This window comes from Notolabrus celidotus, chromosome 9 (assembly GCF_009762535.1).
Source record: "Notolabrus celidotus isolate fNotCel1 chromosome 9, fNotCel1.pri, whole genome shotgun sequence".
NCBI lineage: Eukaryota > Metazoa > Chordata > Actinopteri > Labriformes > Labridae > Notolabrus > Notolabrus celidotus.
In genome coordinates this window covers 9847589-9870313 of record NC_048280.1, presented here as the reverse complement: position 1 = coordinate 9870313, position 22725 = coordinate 9847589, and the positions used below count along the sequence as shown (strand labels likewise).

At 40.5% G+C, this 22725-nt stretch overlaps 1 protein-coding gene across 1 annotated transcript in view; it reads left to right on the top strand.

Moving 5' to 3' along the window:
• The window catches only part of aacs (acetoacetyl-CoA synthetase), a 61185-nt gene that overhangs the window by 16978 nt on the left and 21482 nt on the right, over positions 1-22725 (top strand). Inside the window, exons 9-11 of the mRNA XM_034693021.1 lie at positions 1419-1499; positions 4201-4325; positions 20238-20302. Of these exons, the coding sequence (XP_034548912.1) occupies positions 1419-1499; positions 4201-4325; positions 20238-20302 (271 nt within the window). The remainder of the gene's footprint in view (positions 1-1418; positions 1500-4200; positions 4326-20237; positions 20303-22725) is intronic.

Genomic DNA, 22725 nt, shown 5'->3' with positions numbered 1-22725 from the left:
GTCCTGTATAGGTTCTTAAACCATCAAAGTGAGGCCTCAACGACAGCAGACATATAGAAGACCTGTAAGAAGCCTAAAAGTGTCCCATTCTCTCACATAAATCCAAGATTTTTTAAAAACCACTGTAGAAAATACCACAAACCCGACTGTTGATGAAGTGGTTTTGAAGATTTCAACTGTGACAAACGATCTTGAATTCTAAATGCTGATGGAAGAGATGTAATGTGTACTATAATTACTACAGTTATCAAGGAGATCTAGCTGAGGTACAATGGTATGAAAGCCATTGACAATATCTTTATACCTTTATAGATATTTTCTTGTCCCTATTTTTAGTTAACACAGTATGTGTATGTCAGTCTCTGGGGTTTAAGTTGCATTTCTCACCACAGGGTGGCAGCAAACCTCCATCAGAAGATCTAAGATTTTCCCTCTCAGGGGAGTGAATGAATGACAATTTTATCCTGCTGCATACCACATCTGTGTGAGGTGTGATGTGATGCTCAGATGAATGTGTGATTTCAAAAGCATGACTGTTCCGTGAAGGCTGAACCACTCAAACATTCAGAATGGAATAACACACTCAAACAAATGCTTTCACACTTTTTTCACAAACTATTCACTCTACACGTGAACTCTCTTCTGTCATTTTTGCTCTGTTTCTTGCTCTGCTTTTACCCTCCCGTCTGTTTTTATGTTAGCTTCTCGATCCATATCTACATTTTCTCTCCTAGTTTGGGACTCTCCCTGGAAGTTTTCCTCCGCTTTATTTCTTCTCTCCTCTAGCTTCCTCTGTTTCCTCTCCCTTTTGTTTTCCCCTCTATCTCCTTCTTTTGTGCTCCCTCTCTCTCCCCATGCTGCCGATAATTGGACAGTAATGCGTTGGTGAAAACATTTTGTATCGCGACGCTGGCAGTCCTCTCTGGCTCTCCCAATTAGCCCTGACACTGTTGTGCTTTCTGCTTTGTTACGGCTCTGTTAACATGCTGTCAGTGGCAAGATGGCACGCACCAAAGGACGAGTATGGCAGCTGAGTTCTGCCAAAGATTATATGCACACGTACACACATTCACACGCGCACACACACAAACGGAGCACCTGTTTATGCAAACAGGAACTTGGGCTAAAACACAGAGTCGCACACACTACTGCTTCAACTTAGCGGCAGCAATAATAACCTGTCAAACTGTGATGGGTCTGTGACGGTGGAATAAATCACGCTTTACACAAATTGCTCTTTTTTGTCAAAATAAGTGCTAAGGTGGGCTGTTTGGAACATTTTCTGCACAACTTAGAACGGAAGTTCTAAATATATAAAAACATGTTGGTATAATTTGAAGACTGAATGTCAGAATTGTGAATAAATGCATTTAAAAAATGTTCCCTCCCCCTCTCTCTTTGTGTCTCTGAATCTATAGGGCACGCTCATCCAACACTTGAAAGAACACATCCTCCATGGGAATATGAACAGCAGTGACGTCATCATTTACTACACCACGGTAGGCACAACCTTTTAACGATAAAAACGACATACTTGCAACCATATTTACAGTCCAGGGGAACTTCATGCTGCTCTCTTGTTTCTTTCTCTTGAGCAAGCATATGTACAGCACAGCGATGCATTTCTAATCATGAGTCTGGTTACAGACACACACACACACACACACACACACACACACACACACACACACACACATGCATGCATGCACGCACGCAAGCACGCATGCACGCATGCACGCATGCACGCACACACGCACACACGCGCACACACATGTTCGCATACACATGCAGAGGTTTTCTAATAAGCAGCACTGAGTACTGAAGGTCAGAGCTGTGCATAATTGTTTTGGTCATTCAAGATTTCAGCAGGTTTTGGTGATTTTTGTTTTTCTGGAACATTGATTCAAACAGCTGTTCCCACTGAGACTTGGTTTCATTCAAAAACAAAAACCCTATTCATGCAAAAAAAATTGAAAGCCTGTGTAGTCTTGTTTTTTGACACATGGATGGCATTGAGCTTTCCTGAATGAGAAACACATCAAGTTTGGTATCTGGAGTTCATTGCTCTGATGTTTTTTCCATCTTATAAGAGGAACACCAACTCTTATCAAGTCACTCCTTAAACGGACTATCTTGCTGTTTGTTTACAGTGAAAAGACAGTTCATATACGAAACCCTGAAATATGACCATCGAGGGTTTCAGAACCCACAGTGGTGTTGACAGTTAAACCAGAATGCATTGACTTGACTCAGTGACACAATGCCATTTTTGCTTGGTTAATGACCTCAGTGATTAATTGATTGTCATAATAGTTAATTCACCTACCATCAGTCAACTCATTGATTTTCTGACAAATTCAACGCTATCCACAGTGCTAACGTTACCATCAGCATTCAAATACACTGGAGATGATCTGTAACATGTGATACAGTCATGTGACCTGGGGCAGCACGATATTGGGGTTAGGGGGTTAGGGTTAGGGTTAGGGTTAGGGGTTAGGGTCAGGGTTAGGGTTAGGGTTAGGGTTAGGGGGTTAGGATTAGGGTTTAGGGTTAGGGTTAGGGTTAGGGTTAGGGTTAGGGTTAGGGGGGTTAGGGTTAGGGTTAGGGGTTAGGGTTAGGGTTAGGGTTAGGGTTAGTCATCATTTACTACACCACGGTAGGCACAACCTTTTAACAATAAAAACGACACACTTGCAACCATATTTACAGACCAGGGGAACTTCATGCTGCTCTCTTGTTGCTTTCTCTTGAGCAAGCATATGTAAAGCACAGCGATGCATTTCTAATCATGAGTGTGGTTACAAACACGCACGCACGCACGCACGCACGCACGCACGCACGCACGCACGCACGCACGCACGCACGCACGCACGCACGCACGCACGCACGCACGCACGCACGCACGCACGCACGCACGCACGCACGCACGCACGCACAAGTACACGCACACGCACAAGTACACGCACATGCCCAAGTACACGCACACGCACACACATGTTCGCATACACATGCAGAGGTTTTCTAATAAGTAGCACTGAGTACTGAAGGTCAGAGCTGTGCATAATTGTTTTGGTCATTGACCTCAGTGATTAATTGATTGTCATAATAGTTAATTCACCTACCATCAGTCAACTCATTGATTTTCTGACCAATTCAACGCTATCCACAGTACTAACCGTTACCATCAGCATTCAAATACACTGGAGATGATCTGTAACATGTGATACAGTCATGTGACCTGGGGCAGCACGATATTGGAAAAAAATTATACTGGGATATTTTTTCTTTATGTGATATATAATGTGATATAAAAACATACAGGAATTTAAACCAGATACATGTCATGTGTTTTATGTATAAATGAACAATTAAATGTTTTAGTTATGCAATCATAATTTAATTATTTGGATCTTAAAGTTAACTTTGTGCTTTCAAATAGATTCCCCTCCTACTTCGTAAACTTTACTCATGGATTCAATTGACTTACTTAGATGTTGTCAGTAATTTTTGACGATGTTTAAAGTTATGTTTAATCTGCATCACTAGCCGTGTGACAGTAACTTTAATAATAATAACGAAAACTCAGTGTCTTCTGCATGTGTATTTCACAAAAATACACTCCACATGCTCTTAAACTGTAGATACTAAGATGTCAGCATGTGTGCCAACAACATTAACAAGTACTGGGACGGGTGGGAATAGACTGTCTTAAAATCCATGTTGCTTAATCGTGCGTTTGGTGTGGTATCTGTGACGACAGCAGCGTCTCATGCATGTTTACATTTTACAGTCGCAAAGAGCTGCATTAAAGTGATTTGAGACTTTGATCCTAAATAACGGTGAAAAATGAGAAACTGTTGAAAGCATGACTGAAATGTGATGTAATAGGTCATATAACTGACATCCCAAGTCCTGTGATGTGACTGTTGTGCATGCATGCATGCATTGCAATTGTGGTTCCATTTAATTCCAATATATTAAATCATAAATGAACTTTAGCACATCGCAGTTGCACTGGTGAAACCATATATCATCCAGCCCTCATGTGAAGCTCAGATGCCTGACTCTCAGTCTGCTGGAGTTGCACATTCTGCTTCCCAACTATCCCTGTTGATGAGAAACAAGTGTTTGCACCAGATAAACTAACCACTGTGTTGTATGCTTGTGTGTTTGTGTGTGTGTTGGTGATGTCCATAGACCGGCTGGATGATGTGGAACTGGCTGGTGTCCTCTCTGGCAGTTGGAGCTTCAGTGGTTCTGTACGATGGTTCACCACTAATGCCTACACCCAATGTGCTGTGGAACCTGACAGACCAGCTGGGGTGAGTTAACCACACAAACACACTCTCACTATAGGCAACTAAATGGTTTCTTGCAATCTGTTGCAAGCAGGATATTCTAACTCTAAACTTATAATAACATTATAAATGCTTTTTTAAAAATCAGTTTATGTCTTCATTTAAGTGATAATCACTGTGTAACATTTGTTAACAGAAAAAGTACATCGTCCACAGAACTTCATGACTTATATGTCCTATCATGATCTTGACTGTGTAGACCTGCGACACATTTTCAACACAAATATGCAAAAGTGACAAAAGACGATTTCAGGAAGTGGAGATTTTCTTTTTATGACAATATTCTATTTGAATAAAGAGTAGAGAGACTGACACAGAGAGAAAAGACCAAAACCAGACAATGAAAAAGAAGGAGTCAGATATGCAGACAGAGCGTGAAAGGGGAAGCATGAACAAAGGGTAAGGTTTCCCTCTGAGATTCAGTTTTTTACCGCAGAATTGATAATGTGTTTACCTAACTGGCAACTTGCGCACAAGAGCACAGCCATGAATAAAGATTTCCGCTGGTTGTTATGTGCATTGAGATCAGAGACCCTCAGCAGCTGATCATCCAATAAACATTTTCTATTATTTACTTGCTAATAAATTACTCTTTATGTAAATCAGCGGAGAGAGGAGAGGTGAAATGAGGAAATGAGGCTTGGTCGGAGAGGAGAAAAACACAAAGTGAGAGAGGGAGATAATCAGTTTTGCTCCGTTTGCCAAATTTACTAAGATATGGATAACACATAATACTAATGTTCTCACAACTTTCCACACACAAACCTCAAAGTCAGGTAAAACAACAAGGCCAGAAGAGGAGCTGAAACCCAAACTATACCGTCCAGAATGTCTTCACTCCACAAACAAAAATGATAACACAACGTTTTTAAAAGCATGTTCCCATTTTCAGAGCTATTTTTATCTCTGTGTTAGAAAAATGTTTCAAAGTAACTCAAACACAGGAATAACAACAGTTTAAATCCACCAGGAGAATAGATTGGGAGAGTTAATACTAATAATACCTGAAGTAGACTCTGTGTTATCCCACCCCTAACTTCTGTACAGTATAAACCCTGTAACCCTTCTACTTCTTATCAAAATGTTCTCACACTGCAGTTTCCCATGCAGCGTAGCACAGCTTATAGCAGCACTACCTCTCTGTAAATGTCCTCTCACTCTCTCTCATCCCCACCACCACTATCACCATAACAAACAGCAGATGTTAAACCCAGTATTGATCTTCTATTGTCCTCTGAAGACAGCAAGAGAAAAGAGGAAGTGGTCAAGGATAATGGTGTGTGAGTGGAGGTGTGCAGGCAGGCAATTAATTTGTCCAATTTTAATTGGGAAGATGGTGAAGGTATATATTCTCCACATGACCCATTGTTTGCTTTTGCTTCTTTATTTATGAAGCCCCCGGGTCGTACTCTATTCAGCCTTTGAGTTCACCGACTTAGCAATTCATTATGTTTACTTTAGGGCTTGATTCAAAATCGCACTCAAAATATACAGCCCATTTATTCCCTGTGTTCTGGTTTCATTAACTAAAAGCGGCGAGGGAAAGATTCATCTGATCCTGTTTAAATAAAACAAAGGAGGATCACTAACAGCACAATTTATAACAGAGTCTCTGGGATGGATGATAGTTAGATTTGTACAGCACAAATTGACCCAAAGAAGATGTCCCAAAAAGGGAGCTTAGCCTGAGTCAGACGAGGGAGCCAAAGCGGCAGTGTAATAAACCTGCATTACTTCCAATGACCAGCAGGGAGAGAGGTGTGTAAGTACTCAGATTATCCAGCAAGAAATTTGTGTGTCGCCGTCGGCCATTACTGCGGAGGCAACTGGGCACCTGCTGCTGCCTGTGACAGCAGTATGGATAGCTGGACTAAAAGCGTAAGACAGCTGCTGATGAAGGTACCTCAATTAGATGATGTGAATCTCAATCAACAGGTCACTCTGAAAGGGGCAAAATTACAAATATTATAATATTCTTGATCTACTTCTGAAAGATATTGTAGTCCTTTGTGTGGCTAGTTTCTGCTCTCATACACAGGGACTCTTCATGTAATAAAGGCTTGCATGTTGTGCAAAGTTAAAAAAGTTATGGTTTGTTACAACTGATAGAGCAGCAGAAAACTCCACAAATTCTTCCACGTCATGTGCTGTCAAAAGTAAAGTTACATAGAAAGTTAAGGTAAAAGTAGAAGAGAGATCACTGCTGAGGACTTGCATTAAGATGCACAGATGTCTTGGGGAGACATCGAGGAGGGACCATAGACTGTATAAATAATTGACGTAGTATCCGTGACATCAACTATCTGTTTCTAAAGCGCTGTTTTGAAGCCAATCACTGGCTGGAGCCATGCTGGAAATGCTGAAGTCAACCTAACTGCTTGCGATCCAGTGTGAGATAAAGAGGCGGGCTTTTGAGCCTCCTAGCCAACAGCTATGTGTTTCCGTAAACATGTTTATTTATGCTGCAAATATCGTCTTTTTTGAATGGGTGTGTATATGGTTTCCTGTGTTTCTGCAGCCAGTCTCAAGAGGATGCTAGATGAACTGCAGTTTATAACACTTCCACAAGGGTTTCATATTTTGAGACCGGAGGTTGCCGCTTGGGAGGGAGCCACCTCAGTAATGGCAGCTTGTTAAATTTGGTTCGTTGGATTGATCTATATGGAAGATCTTTGAGAAAATCAGATGACATCTCACTTTGTTTGACCTCTGTTGACATTTTCCATATAAGTTTATGGTCCCAATCGTAAGATTTCAGTCCTCTTAAAAACAGCTAAATGTTCACGTTAGTGTAGTGTGCTTTGTAATGAGTGACAAGTCACTACCTGGGTCACCTAAAAAAAATGTATTACTGCGTGCCGTTGTGCTAAATAAGATGGTAAAGAGTCAGGTGTCCTTTGTCATGGTTGCTTCTTCCACTTCTTATAGTTTATGATTTAACCATGTGCTTTACTCATAGATATTTTAACACATCCCTGTAATGAAATAATGTCAGTCACTTGCAAAAAAAAAGCTGCCATGTATCAATACATTTTTTGCTAATGATGGAGAAAATTCATGGGGAACTATTTCACACCACGAAAAACGACCAAAAATCTACCCCATATGTGGACTTGATCAACCTCAACTACTAAAGCTGACAGAGGGTTATGTCATAAGTGGCATCTTCCAGATGTCAGTATGTGTCACTGAGAAAACTCTGGAAGCCTGTGGTTGAATTATGAAAGAAATCCACTGTGGTCAGCAGAAGCAAGAGGAATTTAAGGTAGTGTTATGTCATATTACCTTCAGCGTGGAAGTAAAAATTTGACACGGCTCAGGATAAGTGGAATCTTAAGAGCAGAAGAGTGCCAAGAAAAACGACTTCTACTGCATCAACTATACAGGATCTGCTGGTAGAATCCCAATGCTAATAAGCTCTTTTCACAATTTTACTAGTCAGTTGAATTATTGAACGTATTATTCTGCTTTTGGTTTGTTTTTTGATGAGATAAATGTTCTTGTCTGTCAGCTGCACTTCCCTTAAATAATTTATGATCAATTTAAAAGGTGTCAAAATAATCTTATCAAAATGACCCACAAAAAGGGTTTCAATCATGTGTTTCTAGTAAGACAGAAAGACAGATTGCATCTCGAAGATAGTGAGGACAATTTTGAACCAATTAAGTGCTGCTGATGTTGCCACCTCAGACACATTTTTCAGATCCCGGCACTATGTGGAAAACCCCTCAGGGAGAGGTTGACATGGAGTTTTTTACACCCTCATCTTCAGAGTTGAGGATGGACATTTTAATTGGGGCTAAATCTGTCGGAGCCTCTGAGAGTGTTAAAGTAACATTGACGCTTCCCACGCTGCCGTGAATTTGTTGGTTAGTTGTGGAACTTTTCTGTTGAATCCCACTGCCTGAAGAAGTGACATTTACAGTTGAAAGTCCTGTCATAGATGCATTTTGAATTATGACATTTTCCATTATGGGGAAGGAGCGGGCATTGTGCACAACAAATGGACTATTTCAGATTTTTGTAGCTTTGGGAAAGGTGAGAGGACTGAGGCATGGAGAGTCCGGGAATATGTCATTTTGTTTTATTTTTAGTTCAGCAGTAGTTGTCTGTACTTTACATCAACAGTGCTCTATTAGTTTCTGTTCAAGCACTAAATTGTTGCATCAAGTGGGTGTAATATATCCCAGTACATGGTGTGTATTGCTCTTCAGTCTTGAAGAGGATGATGGATTACCACTAGAACTGGGACGATGGGGAAAGTGTCTTTTATCATTGAAATATCTTGGTGCATGCAGCACTGTGAGGAACTTTCATGTTGGGTTGATTCTGGTGACTCCGTTTGACAGAAATTCAGTTAAGTTTTCCCGGGGTGAAGATCCCACGAGCACCATCAGCCGCTGTCGTAAAGATATGGCTGTTGCCAAAGCGTGCATTTATTGTGAAAGTAAATAGATGGAATACAGATCTTCTTTCTTTGTCGAAGACAACTTATTGCAGGATGCAGAGTGACGAGGTAATGCAATGATTTGTATTTACGTTAAACTAATAATTTAATTCATGACAGTTAGTTAGCTTCCAACAGGTGATCAGACAACATAACTCATCACAGCCTCAGTGTCACAATGTGTGCTTTGATGTTCATAGCCGGAGTTCTCTTTCTAAAAAATACTTCACTTCAATACGTCTTTTTTCTACTCTTGCTCCAGTGTCTGCCATGAGAATGAAAAAAAATGATCTAAAGACTCCTTCTGCTTGCTAACCTCTTACGGCCAAACTCTATCAGCAGAGATCCTAAACAAAGACACATCCAAATATTCGCAGGAAAAACGCAGGCACTCAAATTCAGTATAAAGAAATAAAGCCTGGTTTATACTTCTGTGTCAAATTGACGACGTAGCTTACACCATAAGTACCCCGTACCTACACAGAGGCCTACGCACGGAGCCAAGGTGCACCTCCTCCAAAATGTAATTGTGCATCTTTTTGACGCAGACTGCAAGCCCTGTGATTGGTCTGCTAGACGGCATTGTATGTTCTGCATTACAGCACTTCCAGAATCGCCGTCCATCAGCCGTGCATTTCATCTCCTCTGACGTCTCCTCTCTATTCTTCCCTGTAATCATTGCTGTATGATAAACAGCAACATGTATCAGCTCTCTTAATTAACATAATACATTCAGAATCGCTGGGAAAAAGTAAACAGAAAACGTAGCAGGGCCGGAACAGGAAGTCCCTACTTTCAGAGAGACAACGCTGCCTTCAAGTGTTTCGAAGAAGTATCGCTGCACAACACGGACACATCGACCCACAAATATGTGGTACCCATGGTCGTGTCAGTTACAGCTGTGTAGGGTTGCAGAAGTATAACCCAGCCTAACCCATCATGTAGCTCCATCTCTCCCTGCCAGGTATAATAGAGGCATCAGTATAAAAGTGAGGTTATTAAACTACTCACTGTGCCTTTAATAAACTTCACGTCAATGTATTATAATTTAAATTGAATGGTTTCAACCAATAGAAATCACTTTTTTATGTCTCATCAGTCAATCTCTATTTCTGGCGACAAGAGTCATGGCTCAGCACAGTGCTGAAGTGTCACACTGATGTTTCAAAGTTCATTGTTTTTAGTTGTATTGTTTTATAGAGGAAGAAAATAGACCATACAGTGGAGGTATCACCAAGGTATCATACCCACCCCAACCCTGACCCTAAATCATGGTTGTGTCAGTGAAATGGAAATTAGTGTCACTAAATATTCTATTCACAATGGCCGCTATGTATTCAAACTTTTGCAACATAGCCCCTAAATGCCCCTCCATCTCTCCCTGCCTGTGTCACTTAGTAGGGAGAGATTTATTGAGAGCAGTAAGACTGTAGTGAAAATAAAAGCTGCAATATTCCCAAACAAAGCAAGCTAAAGGTTACAACATTTATTCTTGTGACAGGTTCCATGTATACGACAGGACTCCTCTGTTTCCTCCCATGGATTTTCTTGTCTGTTCCATCTCATGTCCATTATGTGTTGAGCAGATTTTTTCAGAAAAAAAAAATGTTCCAACGATGGCAATGTTCTCTTTTGCAAATGCCAGGCCAAATTGTCCTCTCCGAGGGAGATGATTACAGATATGTTTTATCAGATTGTATCTTGCCAGCTCAGTAACAGTTTTAGAAACATAGGCAGACTTTTTAAAATACCTCCAAGCCTTCAAGCTGTGTCAGTGTTCAAATGTCGTCTTCCAATCCCATACAAAGATTATTTACCTACAGACGAAATAACACCCATACCTGTTTGAAGTGCCAAAAGCGGCATATCCATTTACTGTTCAAAGGAGCAGTATTGGCCTCTGTGCTGCCTTTTGATTGTCTGCCACTAGTAGCACAAAGGGAGTGTGCTTTTTAACACAAATAGAAAATTTGCACAGCACTTGATGATAAAAAAGTGAAGCACGGATAGAATGTCTTTGTAACGTCTGCTTTTTTGGGTAATGCATGAGAGATAACTATTGCACCTAGGGAGGGGTGAGTGTGTGTGTGAGAGGATGAAACAAAGTTCAGAGGAAAAAAATATGATTTTGGAAACAATAGATCATAAAATACAGTCCTCATGATATTAAAGGGATATTTCAGTTTTCTAAAAGTAATTTGTCCATGTCATAGGCGTTGTCAGAATCACTCTTTATTTAGTTTGTGTCTTTGAAGCCTGCATGTCTGTATTGAGCCTGCGAATAGTGCAGCGTTAATTTTGGCAGCTATTTTAGAATAAGTCTTAGTCTTTAGACGAAAATGACTGTTAGTTTAAGTCACATTTTAGTCTTTTCCGCCCTTTATAGTTTTAGTCGACGAAAAATCAACACATTTTAGTCTTTGATTTTTGCTGAAACATCTTCACTCTTTGAATAATTTATGTAGTAGATCAGATATTGGTAACAGGGTTATACCAAGTGTTAAAATCGTCAACATTTTACTCCTTTAACACTTTTGCTTGAGGAACATCTTAAGTTAATTAATTCAGCCTGTCCCTACTAAAAAGTCAAAAGAAAACATTCTTGATGTGACCACTGTGACTGTATTTTGATTCTCTTGATTCACAGAAAAATGCCGTGAAATGGCTGTATTGCACATTTACGATGGTCCTTGAATGTACCTGCAGTGACAGGCGCACTAGACAGACAGTCAGTATCTTTAAAGATTAGGTGCACAGCGGGGAAAAACATGGGTTCTTAAAGGTGACATATCATGCAAAATCTACTTTTTAATTGTTCTCTACCTGAAATATGTGTCCCTGATATGTCTACAAACCCCCCGATAATAAAAAAATCCATTCTGCCCCTGTTCTGATTTCTGCACCTTTCTGTAAATGTGTGCTGAAAGGAGCCGTTTCAGCCTCCGTGTTTTTGTTACGTCACAACAATATCCGGTCTGTAACGGAGTCAGAGCTCGGAGCTTGTTCAGCCCATAGACTGTATAAAATACAACTCAACTCCTCCTCTGTTTTTCATTCCCTGCACAAATGTGTGCTAACAAGGAGCTTAGGAGGGAGGCATGCTAGTTTTAGGCTGTCTTAATAAACACAAAGGTCGGTTTTACTCCCCACGTCTGCAGATTTGAAGATCTAGTGGATGATTTTTATTTGTCATGGAAAAGTGCTAGCGCTAGTTAGCATAGCCACATAGCTACATGTTCGTAGCTGTGTACCAAGACACACGTCTACATACTGATAAATAAAACAACAAGAAACACTAAATCTGTGACCAATCGTTCAGAAAGGTCCTGCTGCAGGCGCCTCTCCGTCAGGATCAGATTCTGGATCAGATTCAGAGGGTTGAAGTAACGCGGGTCTGTGGGCAGCCGTCTTTATTCAGCCAACATGTAAACATTAGATCAACGTGCCGGAGAGCCGAGGCCACATCCACTTCCTGAGGGGGCGTGGTCAGAGAGAAAACGGACTGTTCTGAGGATGGCTGAAGAAGAGTGTTTTTCAGGCTTGCCAAAATCTGATTTCAAAGTGTTTTTTTTAGCATAAACTTTAAAGACATGTTTTGGGGACCTCTTAGACCAATATATTTTGATGAAAAAAGCGTGATATGTCACCTTTAATGTCCGACAGTCCGCCACTAAAGTTTTCGTCTTGTCATCGTCTCGTCAACAAAACCAAAACATATGTTTGTCAGAGTTTTTATTATCAGTGAAGCACTTCAGCTTGTCATAGTCTCGTTTTCGTCCCTTAAAAAATAAGTCGTTGACGAACATTTATCGTCATAATTTTGCTAACCAAATTAACACTGGAATAGTGCAAAAACAATTTTTTTTGTTTTCCGATGGAAAAGAACAGTAGAGTTTACACTTAAACCGAGATGATTTGTTGGGTGGGAGTCCCAAAATAACCCAAATAATGGGAAGACTCAGCCCCATCTGCAGATAGCTGTAGCCTAGCTTGCATGCTGTTTCTCCTGGAAGTTTCTCATTTAAGGGGCAGAGCTGACCGGCATCCATTGTGGCTAGGGCAATTATTCGTGACATACAACTCGTACAACCCCACTTCAAAAAAACTTAAACAGCCCTTTAAAGGCCCTGTGAGGAGTTTTGAATTGGCTGAGAAACAGACTGAAAATGATACTGATGCCTCTTTATGACCTTCAATAGCAAACAAGACCATCAGCAGCAACACTGGCACCTTCTCTGTTGTAATTTTTAATGCCTGAAACCACCCTGGGGGGGTAGGTGTCAGAACACATGATGGACATCTTGCTTCAGAAACAGCCTTTATTTGACTGTTTTCATGGAAAATAATCACATTGCCTTATAAAGTTGACTGTTGAACATAACAGGATGAGGGTTTTGTTGAAAACACTACTTTTGCATGTAAAGAAAAAGAGATGAGAGGTATCACTTTGTCCACAAGAGGGGCGCCAAAATCGATACAAAACAAAAGTTCCTCACAGCAGCTTTAAGTCTGTCTCTCATGCCTCTGATGCATAACAGTAATATGTCAGAACCCAAATACATGTAGTATTTATTGGTTTCAGAAGTGATGAAGTGCCTCACATTTGTAATATCTGCAAAGCAGTGCACAATTATTCCATGAGACGCTGGTTTTAAAGTGTCCCTTGCAGCCCCTTACACCTGAGAGGACCGTAATCTTCCATGACAGACATGTGCACCAACGCTTTAGAAAAACATGTACCTTCAATTGCTCCATCAGGACCCACGCACAGACACATTAACGTAATATTTGCTCAGAGGTGCTCTAGTGTCTGATTTTCTTCCAGTGTCTCTTATTGACTCATTACCTTTCAGTAACATGTCTCCCTTGGAGCAGACACACAGGTACACATGCAGGCGCACACTCACAGCTTCTCCTCCTCCCTCCATCCTAAACACCCATTTAGCAGCCACACCTGGCCACCTGCCTCCAATCAGAGCAGAGTGACCCTGTTCATGGATGCCAGCGACGAACAAATCCAGATGCAGATGGGGGGTCAGAGATAATGGAGGGAAAGAACGGTGACTGTGTGTGCTCAGAGGGAAAGTTGGTCTTTGTGTTTGAGTGTATGTGTGTGTTATCTACTGTATCTGATGGATGTAGGTGAAATTGGAGGACAGGTACGAAACAGTCATCCAAAATATACACATGCTCTCCATACAAACACGTCCTTGTTAGTGAACCAAAGGTTTTACACCACATTACAATCACATTTAATGTTGTCTGTTAGATTTTTCAGAGGTTTAGTCTGTCAAGACTATGGAAATGGATCTTCTTTTCAACACTGGAAACTTTCAGCAAATGGCAGAATGAGTTAACAAAATTCCAAAGATCATGTAGTTTACTTGATTAATCAATCATTTTCTATCTCTGTTTTTTCTTTACTTTTTAAGGAATAATGTAGGTTCAGAATTGTTTTTTAACATCATTTTCATCAATACATTTTTACTTTTCCATTATAGTTATGTAAATATCCAAAATTTAAAGAACACAAATGACTAAAGGGAGCAATTAGAAATTAACTTCAATGAAGTACAGTTAAAAACACATATTTTCATGGCTGCCCCTGGCCAAAGTGGATCCACCCTCCAGTCTTATTACATTCACAGTGTCACTACAGAATCAGTGCTTAACAAAGGGTCTTTTTAACTAAATAACATTCGTTTTTTTCTGTCACAAATAAGCCACTAATTAAAAAATAGCTATTTCAACAAAGGATGTTTTCCTTGAATAAATTAACTTCAACCTGAAATAAAATGAAATATTAGTAGCAGCCCGAGTGTTGTTTCCGTCAGCAAAAGAAGCTTAACCTGAAATAAGTACATAAATCACACACCCACACATATCATCTCTCCATACACACCAGCCCTCCCTGCCTCTGTCTGTCTCTTCCTCGCCGTGTGTACCTGCTAATGTAGTTAATCAGCAGTATGTTTCTTTAAAGTGTACTTAAAGTTTTATCCTCCATCTGTTTTTACAGCAGCCGAGCTTGATGTTGATGTTGTTGATGTCAGTAACATGACGTATCACACAAAACCAACATGTTCGGACGCGGATTTAGCCTAATGATTAAATGCGCCCATATAACGGGCAGACCAGGTTCGATTCCAGCCTGTGGCCCCTTTCCCGCATATAATTCCCCCACTCTCTCCCAGTTTCCTGCTCTATCCACTGTTCTCTCTAAATAAAGGTATGCAAGCCCAAAAATATGAATTTAAAGAAAAACAAAAAACGTGTTCACTTGACTGAATTACATCGGGAACGAACACCTGTTTTCATTGTGTCTGTTGCAGTGTGTGTGTGTGTGTCTGTCAGAGCTGGAGGAGTAGAGCTAGCAGACAGCACACACTAATTAATTGATCGTAATTCATAACATCCCTACGAAAAATAAATGAACAAATTTAATGCTAAAATGTCTCTCCAAATTCACTGACCGTTAATATACTTTGGTGTGTTGCCCAAGTGAACTCCACGTGTGGCAAGCACTGTTTGTTCATTACCTTATTAATATATTTCATAAAGCAGACTCTAACTTGTAAGTAGGCAACCACTGGTGCAAACATGAGGCCCCCTGGTGATGATTAGGGCCAAATGTCGCACGAGTTCTTCATATAGGAACAGGCTGCACTGCATACTTTAAAGAAATCTGATGACGAACAGACAAAATTAAAGATACATGACAAATAACTCTGTAGGCCAACAATAGGCCTTTAGAACATGATTTGTAAAAAGTAAAGGGAATCTAAAAACATGTTTGAAAAGATGTCTCATGAAAAATAGACACCATCAATGATAAATACATAATATTTTTCAACTTATATTCTTTATTGAACTTCTGATTAAAAGTTAAAAGACTGGGTGATTTGGTGATCTAACTTTGACGTGTCCCCTATAGTTATTTATATTCCTTTAATATGTATTTATGTTTAAGGCAATTATGGGTACATTCTGTAAAGCTTCAATTAGTAGCCTGGGCTTTTATTTGGCGTCAATAGGAGACAGGCTTTTTGTTATTTTTGAATGAAAGTTTTGCCCAGGAAAGATTTGCTCTGTTGTTATTTCAGCCTTTATATCCATCTCTATGCATGAGTATGTTTCCTCTAATTATCTTTAAAATCAATAGAGAAGGGTCCTCCTGATGCTTTTTGTTGCGCAAACTTGGCCACATGAAGTAATTGATGCCCTGCTGCTTTCTCTGTGCCGCTTTGAGGATCAGTAAATGTGACGTGTGAGGTTTAGGTGAAAATATAAAAGTCAGGCGTTTATGAAGTGCCAGAAAAAACAGTTAATGTATACAAGCTTTTAATTGAGACCAGCCCTTATTTGCCAAAATGTACAGCAATGCCCGACTATTGAAAGAGACCCTGCTTTTAATTGAGATAGACTTTTATTGGAAGTCTCACATTTCTTTGTATGGAATGGTTTTTTCATGCATTTCATTTTCTGAATTAAAAAAACTTTTAGAAGTAATGTGGTTAACTCACAATGTCCTCAAATGTACAGTAGATGAAATAAGACTATTATTAAGTTTGACTTGTGATGTGATTAAGTTGTCAGGATACAGCACTTGTGCAGCCTAGGTGATGACAGAAGGTGAGGCGTGAAGCAGCATGAACATGGGGTTGGTTTACATCTGCACAACTCTGTGAAGTGTAATCCTTCACTGTGTTCTGTCTCAGAGAGGAACAGAATAGCTGCAATGACACATTGAAACAGCAGCCTCACCTTTCATCCCATGTAACTGCCCTCCACCTACCACCGAACCTCTATTACCACTAATCCATTCTAACCTGAGAGCAGATCATGTCTTTCACTGAGAACCTATTCTTACTTATTGACCAATGAAGAATCAGACTGTTGTTGTGTGTCTCAGAGACACTCTTTTTCTTTATGTGCTTTGATTGACAGACATGGTTACCGTAGTGATAGGAGGCAATTTGATTGATTTGATGTCAGCAAAATAACTTGAAAAGGCAGAAAGAGACAGACAGAGACACCAACACACTCATACAGACGGAGACAGACTTTAAAAGGCCCCTTTGTTTTAAAAGGAAAACTGCAGGGGAACACTGAAGTGACGTTTGTCACTTCTTGCCTTCCACATGTTGTCCAACTGTTGTCAGCTGTCACGGTGACTTCTATTCACACAGAAGAAAGCCACCCTCCAAAGTCATTTCATTTCAGGGGGGTTGTCTGCAAACATCCTGTCAATACATTCTCATCTGAACTATTACCTTGTCCAACGCTCACAAAGACAAAATTTTGTCCTCCCATGCTAGACTGACCACCTTTGTGATTCTGTTTTATATTTGTTCACCTAAAAGTCAGTTCTCAATCAGCTTCTTTTTTTCCCCTTGATTTTTCTTATCTATCCATGTAGGGTTGACTGAGTGCACACTCTGTTTCAGCATCACCTTGCTTTACATTTACACAGCGACACACTCTCTCCTCTCCTGGGAGCTTCTTAGCACAGCCAAGCTACTGAGCAGCTCCACTGGAGCAGATGGGATTAAGGGCAAAGGCTGTTCACTGGCTGTTGCCCTTTTTGTGTTTCTACATTCAGCATGCAGGCATTGAAATAGTGCCTTGTCATGCATAGATTCAGGGCAACAAATGGAGCGGTTTCAGTTAAAGGCATACTTGCATCAGCTCATTCATTTATGCTGCACCATCATTTATTAGCTGCTTACCTTCCAGCTCCATAATAACATTCAGTCATATTTATACAGGCCAAAAAGCTCTGTGTAGCACTCCTACATCTGCTTTCACTTTGTCAATACAGACCAGTTACGTATTGCAGCTCCTTCCAACCCCTTTAGATAGTATCTGTAGATAGTATCTGTCCTTGGCACACACACTATGATCTTACATTTCCCTTGCAAACATGAACGAAGCCTCTTCATCCAAATTCTGTGGATTTTAAGATTCTTTCTTTAAAGCCACTGTAAGGAGATTTTAACTGGTGGTGAAACTTTGTGCCCATATAGCAAAGAATAGCTCAAGGTAGAGACATGAACCTTACTTTTAGTTTTTAATATATTAATGAAGGTATAGTTTTTATGTATTATTTATAGTTCAGCTGCTCTCAACACCACCTCCCATCAGCTGACTGCTCAGCCGATTACATCCATGCGTCCAATTGGCAAATAGCAAAATGGGCGTTCTATTTAAACTGGTTTAGTCTGCCTTTTCTACCCACCTCCACTTAAGCACCTCTTTTTCTACTGTGTCTGATTTCACTAGTGTAATATGTATTGTCACTGATACCTTCTCTTTTCTGTACCCCTGGGGGTCTTTGCTGCACCTGCTCTCCCTGCCTTGGCTTTTCATGTATGCACATGAAAGATAAGGGTGGTGTGCTCTCCCCACTTCAGGCTTTGGCATTCCACATACGCACATGGAAGGGCAGGGAGTTCCAAAAACAGAGCCATACTGCCAAAAATAACTAAAGTGCATTCATATCGTTAATTATTTTGACTAGAGGGACTGAATTGACTTTCTTTAATCCTCTACACAAAATCTCAAGCATACACTCGTTTTGTTTTTTTCAAAGTTTCTAAAGTTTTTTAAGGGCTTTTACACAGTTAGGAGAGGACAGTGGATTGAGCAGGAAACTGGGGGAGAGAGTGGGGGAATGACGTGCAGGAAAGGGGCCGCAGGGTAGAATTGAACCTGGACCAGCTGCTATGTGGGCTGAACCATTAGGCCAAAGCTGCACCACATACTGTATAATCGTTTTCGAAAACAAGTGTGAGTTTCAAAAACTAGGTAATTAAAGCACACAAGTCATCCTGCCTGTAATCTTTATCATGCTTCCAGCACATAAGGCCCCAAAATCACTAGCTCGACTCTTCTCTTCTGTTGTCCCTAAATGTTGGAATGAATTGTCCAACTCCATTCGAGTCCCTCTCTACTTTCAAAAGACAGCTAAAGACCCAGCTATTTAGGAAGCCCTATGCACATTGCTAGACTGTTCTCCACTGTTGTCCCCAGTGGCAGATCATGTCTTCCAGCTACAGTTGACTTGCACTGCCTTGCTCTACTCTTGGAATCTGTGTTCAGCTCTGGAGTGACCCAGCACTTTGTACTTTGGTTATTATTGTGGTGATTGTCGTGGAATTTTCATAGTCTTATATATGTGTGTGTAAGAATGTTCAACTATTGTATTCTTTCAGTCTAAGTGTGAAGTTTAGAGTAACTTGACTCCTATGTCGTCTGTGACGGGCGAGATGATGTCAGGGTAGTAGTCAAGGTCTCTCCCCCTGCTCCTGCCTTTATCTGTGTGTTGTGACCGACTTACTGTCTCCAGAACTAGAGCACAGGTCTTCTTCCCACTTGTTGTGTTCCTATTGTCCAAACATGGTTATCTAACTTTAGTGTCGTCATCAGGGGGAATAAATACTATGCCAAGGGTTTTGTCTGTCAGAACTGACTTGGCATTGCACTGCACTCTCCTGCCTGTGTACTGTTATGTTATATCTCCTTGGCCAAGTTCTACAGTACATAACCTATTTCAATGTAAGCCGTCAGAGTCTCCTGAGTCTTCTGTGTCCAGTGTCCAGTTTGTTGCTGAATTCCATCACAGCGATGACAAGTTAACTGTTGATGATGATAATGGAAGGTCTTAAATTGTTTGGTTGCTTCATTGTAGATGTTCCTTATTTTACAAAAGAAAATACAAAAAAATCCTTATTTACTTTTGTGCGTTGCTTTTACACTGCTTGGCAGTACCTGCATCCAAATGGACTTGAAGCACTTTGTTACTCTTACTGATCTTATTTCCTCTTGTCTAGATCTCTGCTTGTGTTGTTCTTGTTCTCTTATGTACGTCACTTTGGATAAAAGCGTCTGCTAAATGACAGTGTAACATTGTAACATTGTAACATGGATATCAGAAAAGAGTTGCGTTTTGAATTTTACAAAACATAATCCAGAATTCTCTGCGACAACGATGCTGACAGTTCAGAATGTAACATAATTAGTCAGCCTGTCTGTCCATCCAGTGCTCTGTCCAACACTTTGGTTGGGCATGAAAAAGGTTTCCAGAAAATGACCGAGCAACTTTCCATGAAGCTACAGTATGTGCCAATATTCAAACCAGCTGATGAAGAGTGATTCATTATGTTGGCTGAGTTGATTCTGTTGTTTTAAAGTTTATGTTTTCACAAAGCAGAATAGAGAAAATGGGTGTAGGAGGGCTGTCATTGTTGGAAACACTGACGCAAATCCTGCTTTTTTCTCCCTACAATAAATATGGACATAGTTTCCTCTGATTTTTTAAAAAAGCTTGAAAGAGAACAGTCACTTATCTTCTATATGGTGTGCTACAAATAAAGAAAACAATTGCATCATTTTTTTCTCATCCCCGTCTGTCTCCTTCTCATCTCCAGTATCACAATCTTTGGCACGGGGGCCAAGTGGCTGGCTGTGCTGCAGGAAAGAAACCTGAGCCCTGGTGAGTTGTGATCACAGGCGCACACACACACACACACACACACACACACACACACACACACACACACACACACACACACACACACACACACACACACACACACACACCTGTACATACACACAGTCATCCAGAGACACACATGGATGCACAAAAATAACAAGCAGGAACTCAGAGAGAAATGCGTTCACCCACACATGTACACATAAACACTCTGCGAATGGAACGTGGAACAATACGAGCAGATGGATGCGATAATGATTATAATAGTGATGCTGTTTGACTCCTAATGTCCTTTGAGCCATTTACTGCTTGAATCAACAGTTTGCCCTGTGCTCTGGCGTTTGACTCTGAATCGAATGGATAAAAGTGCTGTTATGATAATTCCTATGAGTCATGGATAGGGCCAACTAATTGCTTTTAGTGTCACAGCTCTCTGGAGACACAGGCAGGTCTCCACACATTACCAGTGCCTTGTTAGCCTTCCTGCTAACCTCCCTCTCTCTCTGCTATTTATGTGACAAAAAATGACAGTTTAGAGGTGCACACTAAAATTACTAGCACTTCTCTGAGCTCTTTGAAAAAGGTACAGGCGGTGTTATAATGGGAAAGAGAAAGTTTTTCAAATCTGGTCCTCCATTTGGTGCAAATGCGTCAAATGTCAAGCAGTGCTGGTTTAGATTTCTGATGGGAAAATGACAAAGAAATACCAGTTACATTTGTTACACAAGCTGTAATTTATTTTTAAAAAAGTAAACGTCAAAACTCTTAGTCTTTGGATTCTCATCTCCTTTTCCTTTCTCTGAATACTCCCGTCTTTACTCTCCACAAGTAAACCTGTTCATCTTTTCCTGTGTGGATTATTACTTATGACGACTGAAGACAAGATGATTTCAACTTGCAGTTTCTAACACCCTCAACTCTGTTCTTCTATATTCCCCTCTCTTCTATTCCTTCTCTTCACTACTCATCTCTCTCCTTTATTTTCTTCTCTTCCCATTTCTTCTCTTTTCTTCCCTCCTCTTCTCCCTGTCATCTTTTCTTCTTTCGTTTCTTGTCTTATCTACTTTTCTCTTCTCTTCATTTCTCCTTTCTTTTCATTCCTTCTCTTCTCTCCTTGTCTTTTCTCCCCTTTTTCTCCTTTTCTACTCATCTTTTCTCCTTTCTTCTCTTCTCTTTTAGTCTTTTCTGCTCTTCCTTCTTCTCTTCTCTTGTCTACTTCTCTCTTCTATGCTCTTCTCCTTTCTTTTCTTTCATTCTCTTCTCTCCTTGTCCATTCTCTGCTTTCTTTTATTCTCATCTTTTCTCATCTTCTTACTTCCCCTCTCATCTTTTCTCCCCTTCTTTCTTCTCTTCTCCAGTCTTTTCTTGGCTTCTTTCTTCTCTTCATGTCTTTTCTCCTTTCTTCTATTCTAGTCTTTTCTTGTCTACTTTTCTCTTATCTTGTCCTTTGCTTTCCTGTCATTCCCTTTTTCTCCTTTCTTTTCTTTGTTCTCTTCCCATTTCTTCTCTTCTCTTGTCTTGTCTTTTCTTGTCTTCTCTTCTCTTCTCCTCTCATATTTTCTCCTTTTTTCTATTCTCATCTCATCTCTTCTTGTCTCCTTTCTTCTCTTGTCTGCTTTTCTCTTCTCCTTTTCTCTCGACTTGTCTCCTCCCTATCTCTTCTTCTGTCTTCACTGTCCTTCTCTTCTCTTTTCATCTCCTGTCTTCTTTTATTCTTCTCTCTCTTTCTCTCCTCTGCTCCTCTAATGTTAAATTAGCACTTATAACTGATGTTTATTTCATAAACTGTTGCTTTGCGTCTCAGTTCCCAGCACTCTCTTATAATCACCTCAAATCTTTATTCATGACTTATATCTTGTGTGTGTGTGTGTGTGTGTGTGTGTGTGTGTGTGTGTGTGTGTGTGTGTGTGTGTGTGTGTGTGTGTGTGTGTGTGTGTGTGTGTGTGTGTGTGTATGTTTGTGTTTGTTCGTTCAGTGTTCAGTCTGCTCACAACTTGTAAATAAATTAACAAAACACACACCCAATTCTGTGACTAAACAGCAAGGCTTCAGAAGAAAAACGTCTGTCTGTCTGTCTGACTGTCTCTGCCCCACCCTAAGACACTCGGCCAGACACTTGATCCATTTGGCTCTCTCTGTGTGTGTGTGTGTGTGTGTGTGTGTGTGTGTGTGTGTGTGCGTGCGTGCGCGCATTTGCGTGTAGGTTTGGATCCCTATTAAAGAGAGAGAGCATGGCAGACGGAGATTTGTGTGTCGTTGTGTGTTAGTAAATGTGTGTGTGTGTGTGTGTGTGTGTGTGTGTGTCTGTGTGTGTGTCTGTGTGTGTGTGTGTGTGTGTGTGTGTGTGTGTGTGTGTGTGTGTGTGTGTGTATGTGTGTGTAAGCATGCCTCCGGTGGGTTGGGATGGGTAGGGGGAGCTGCTT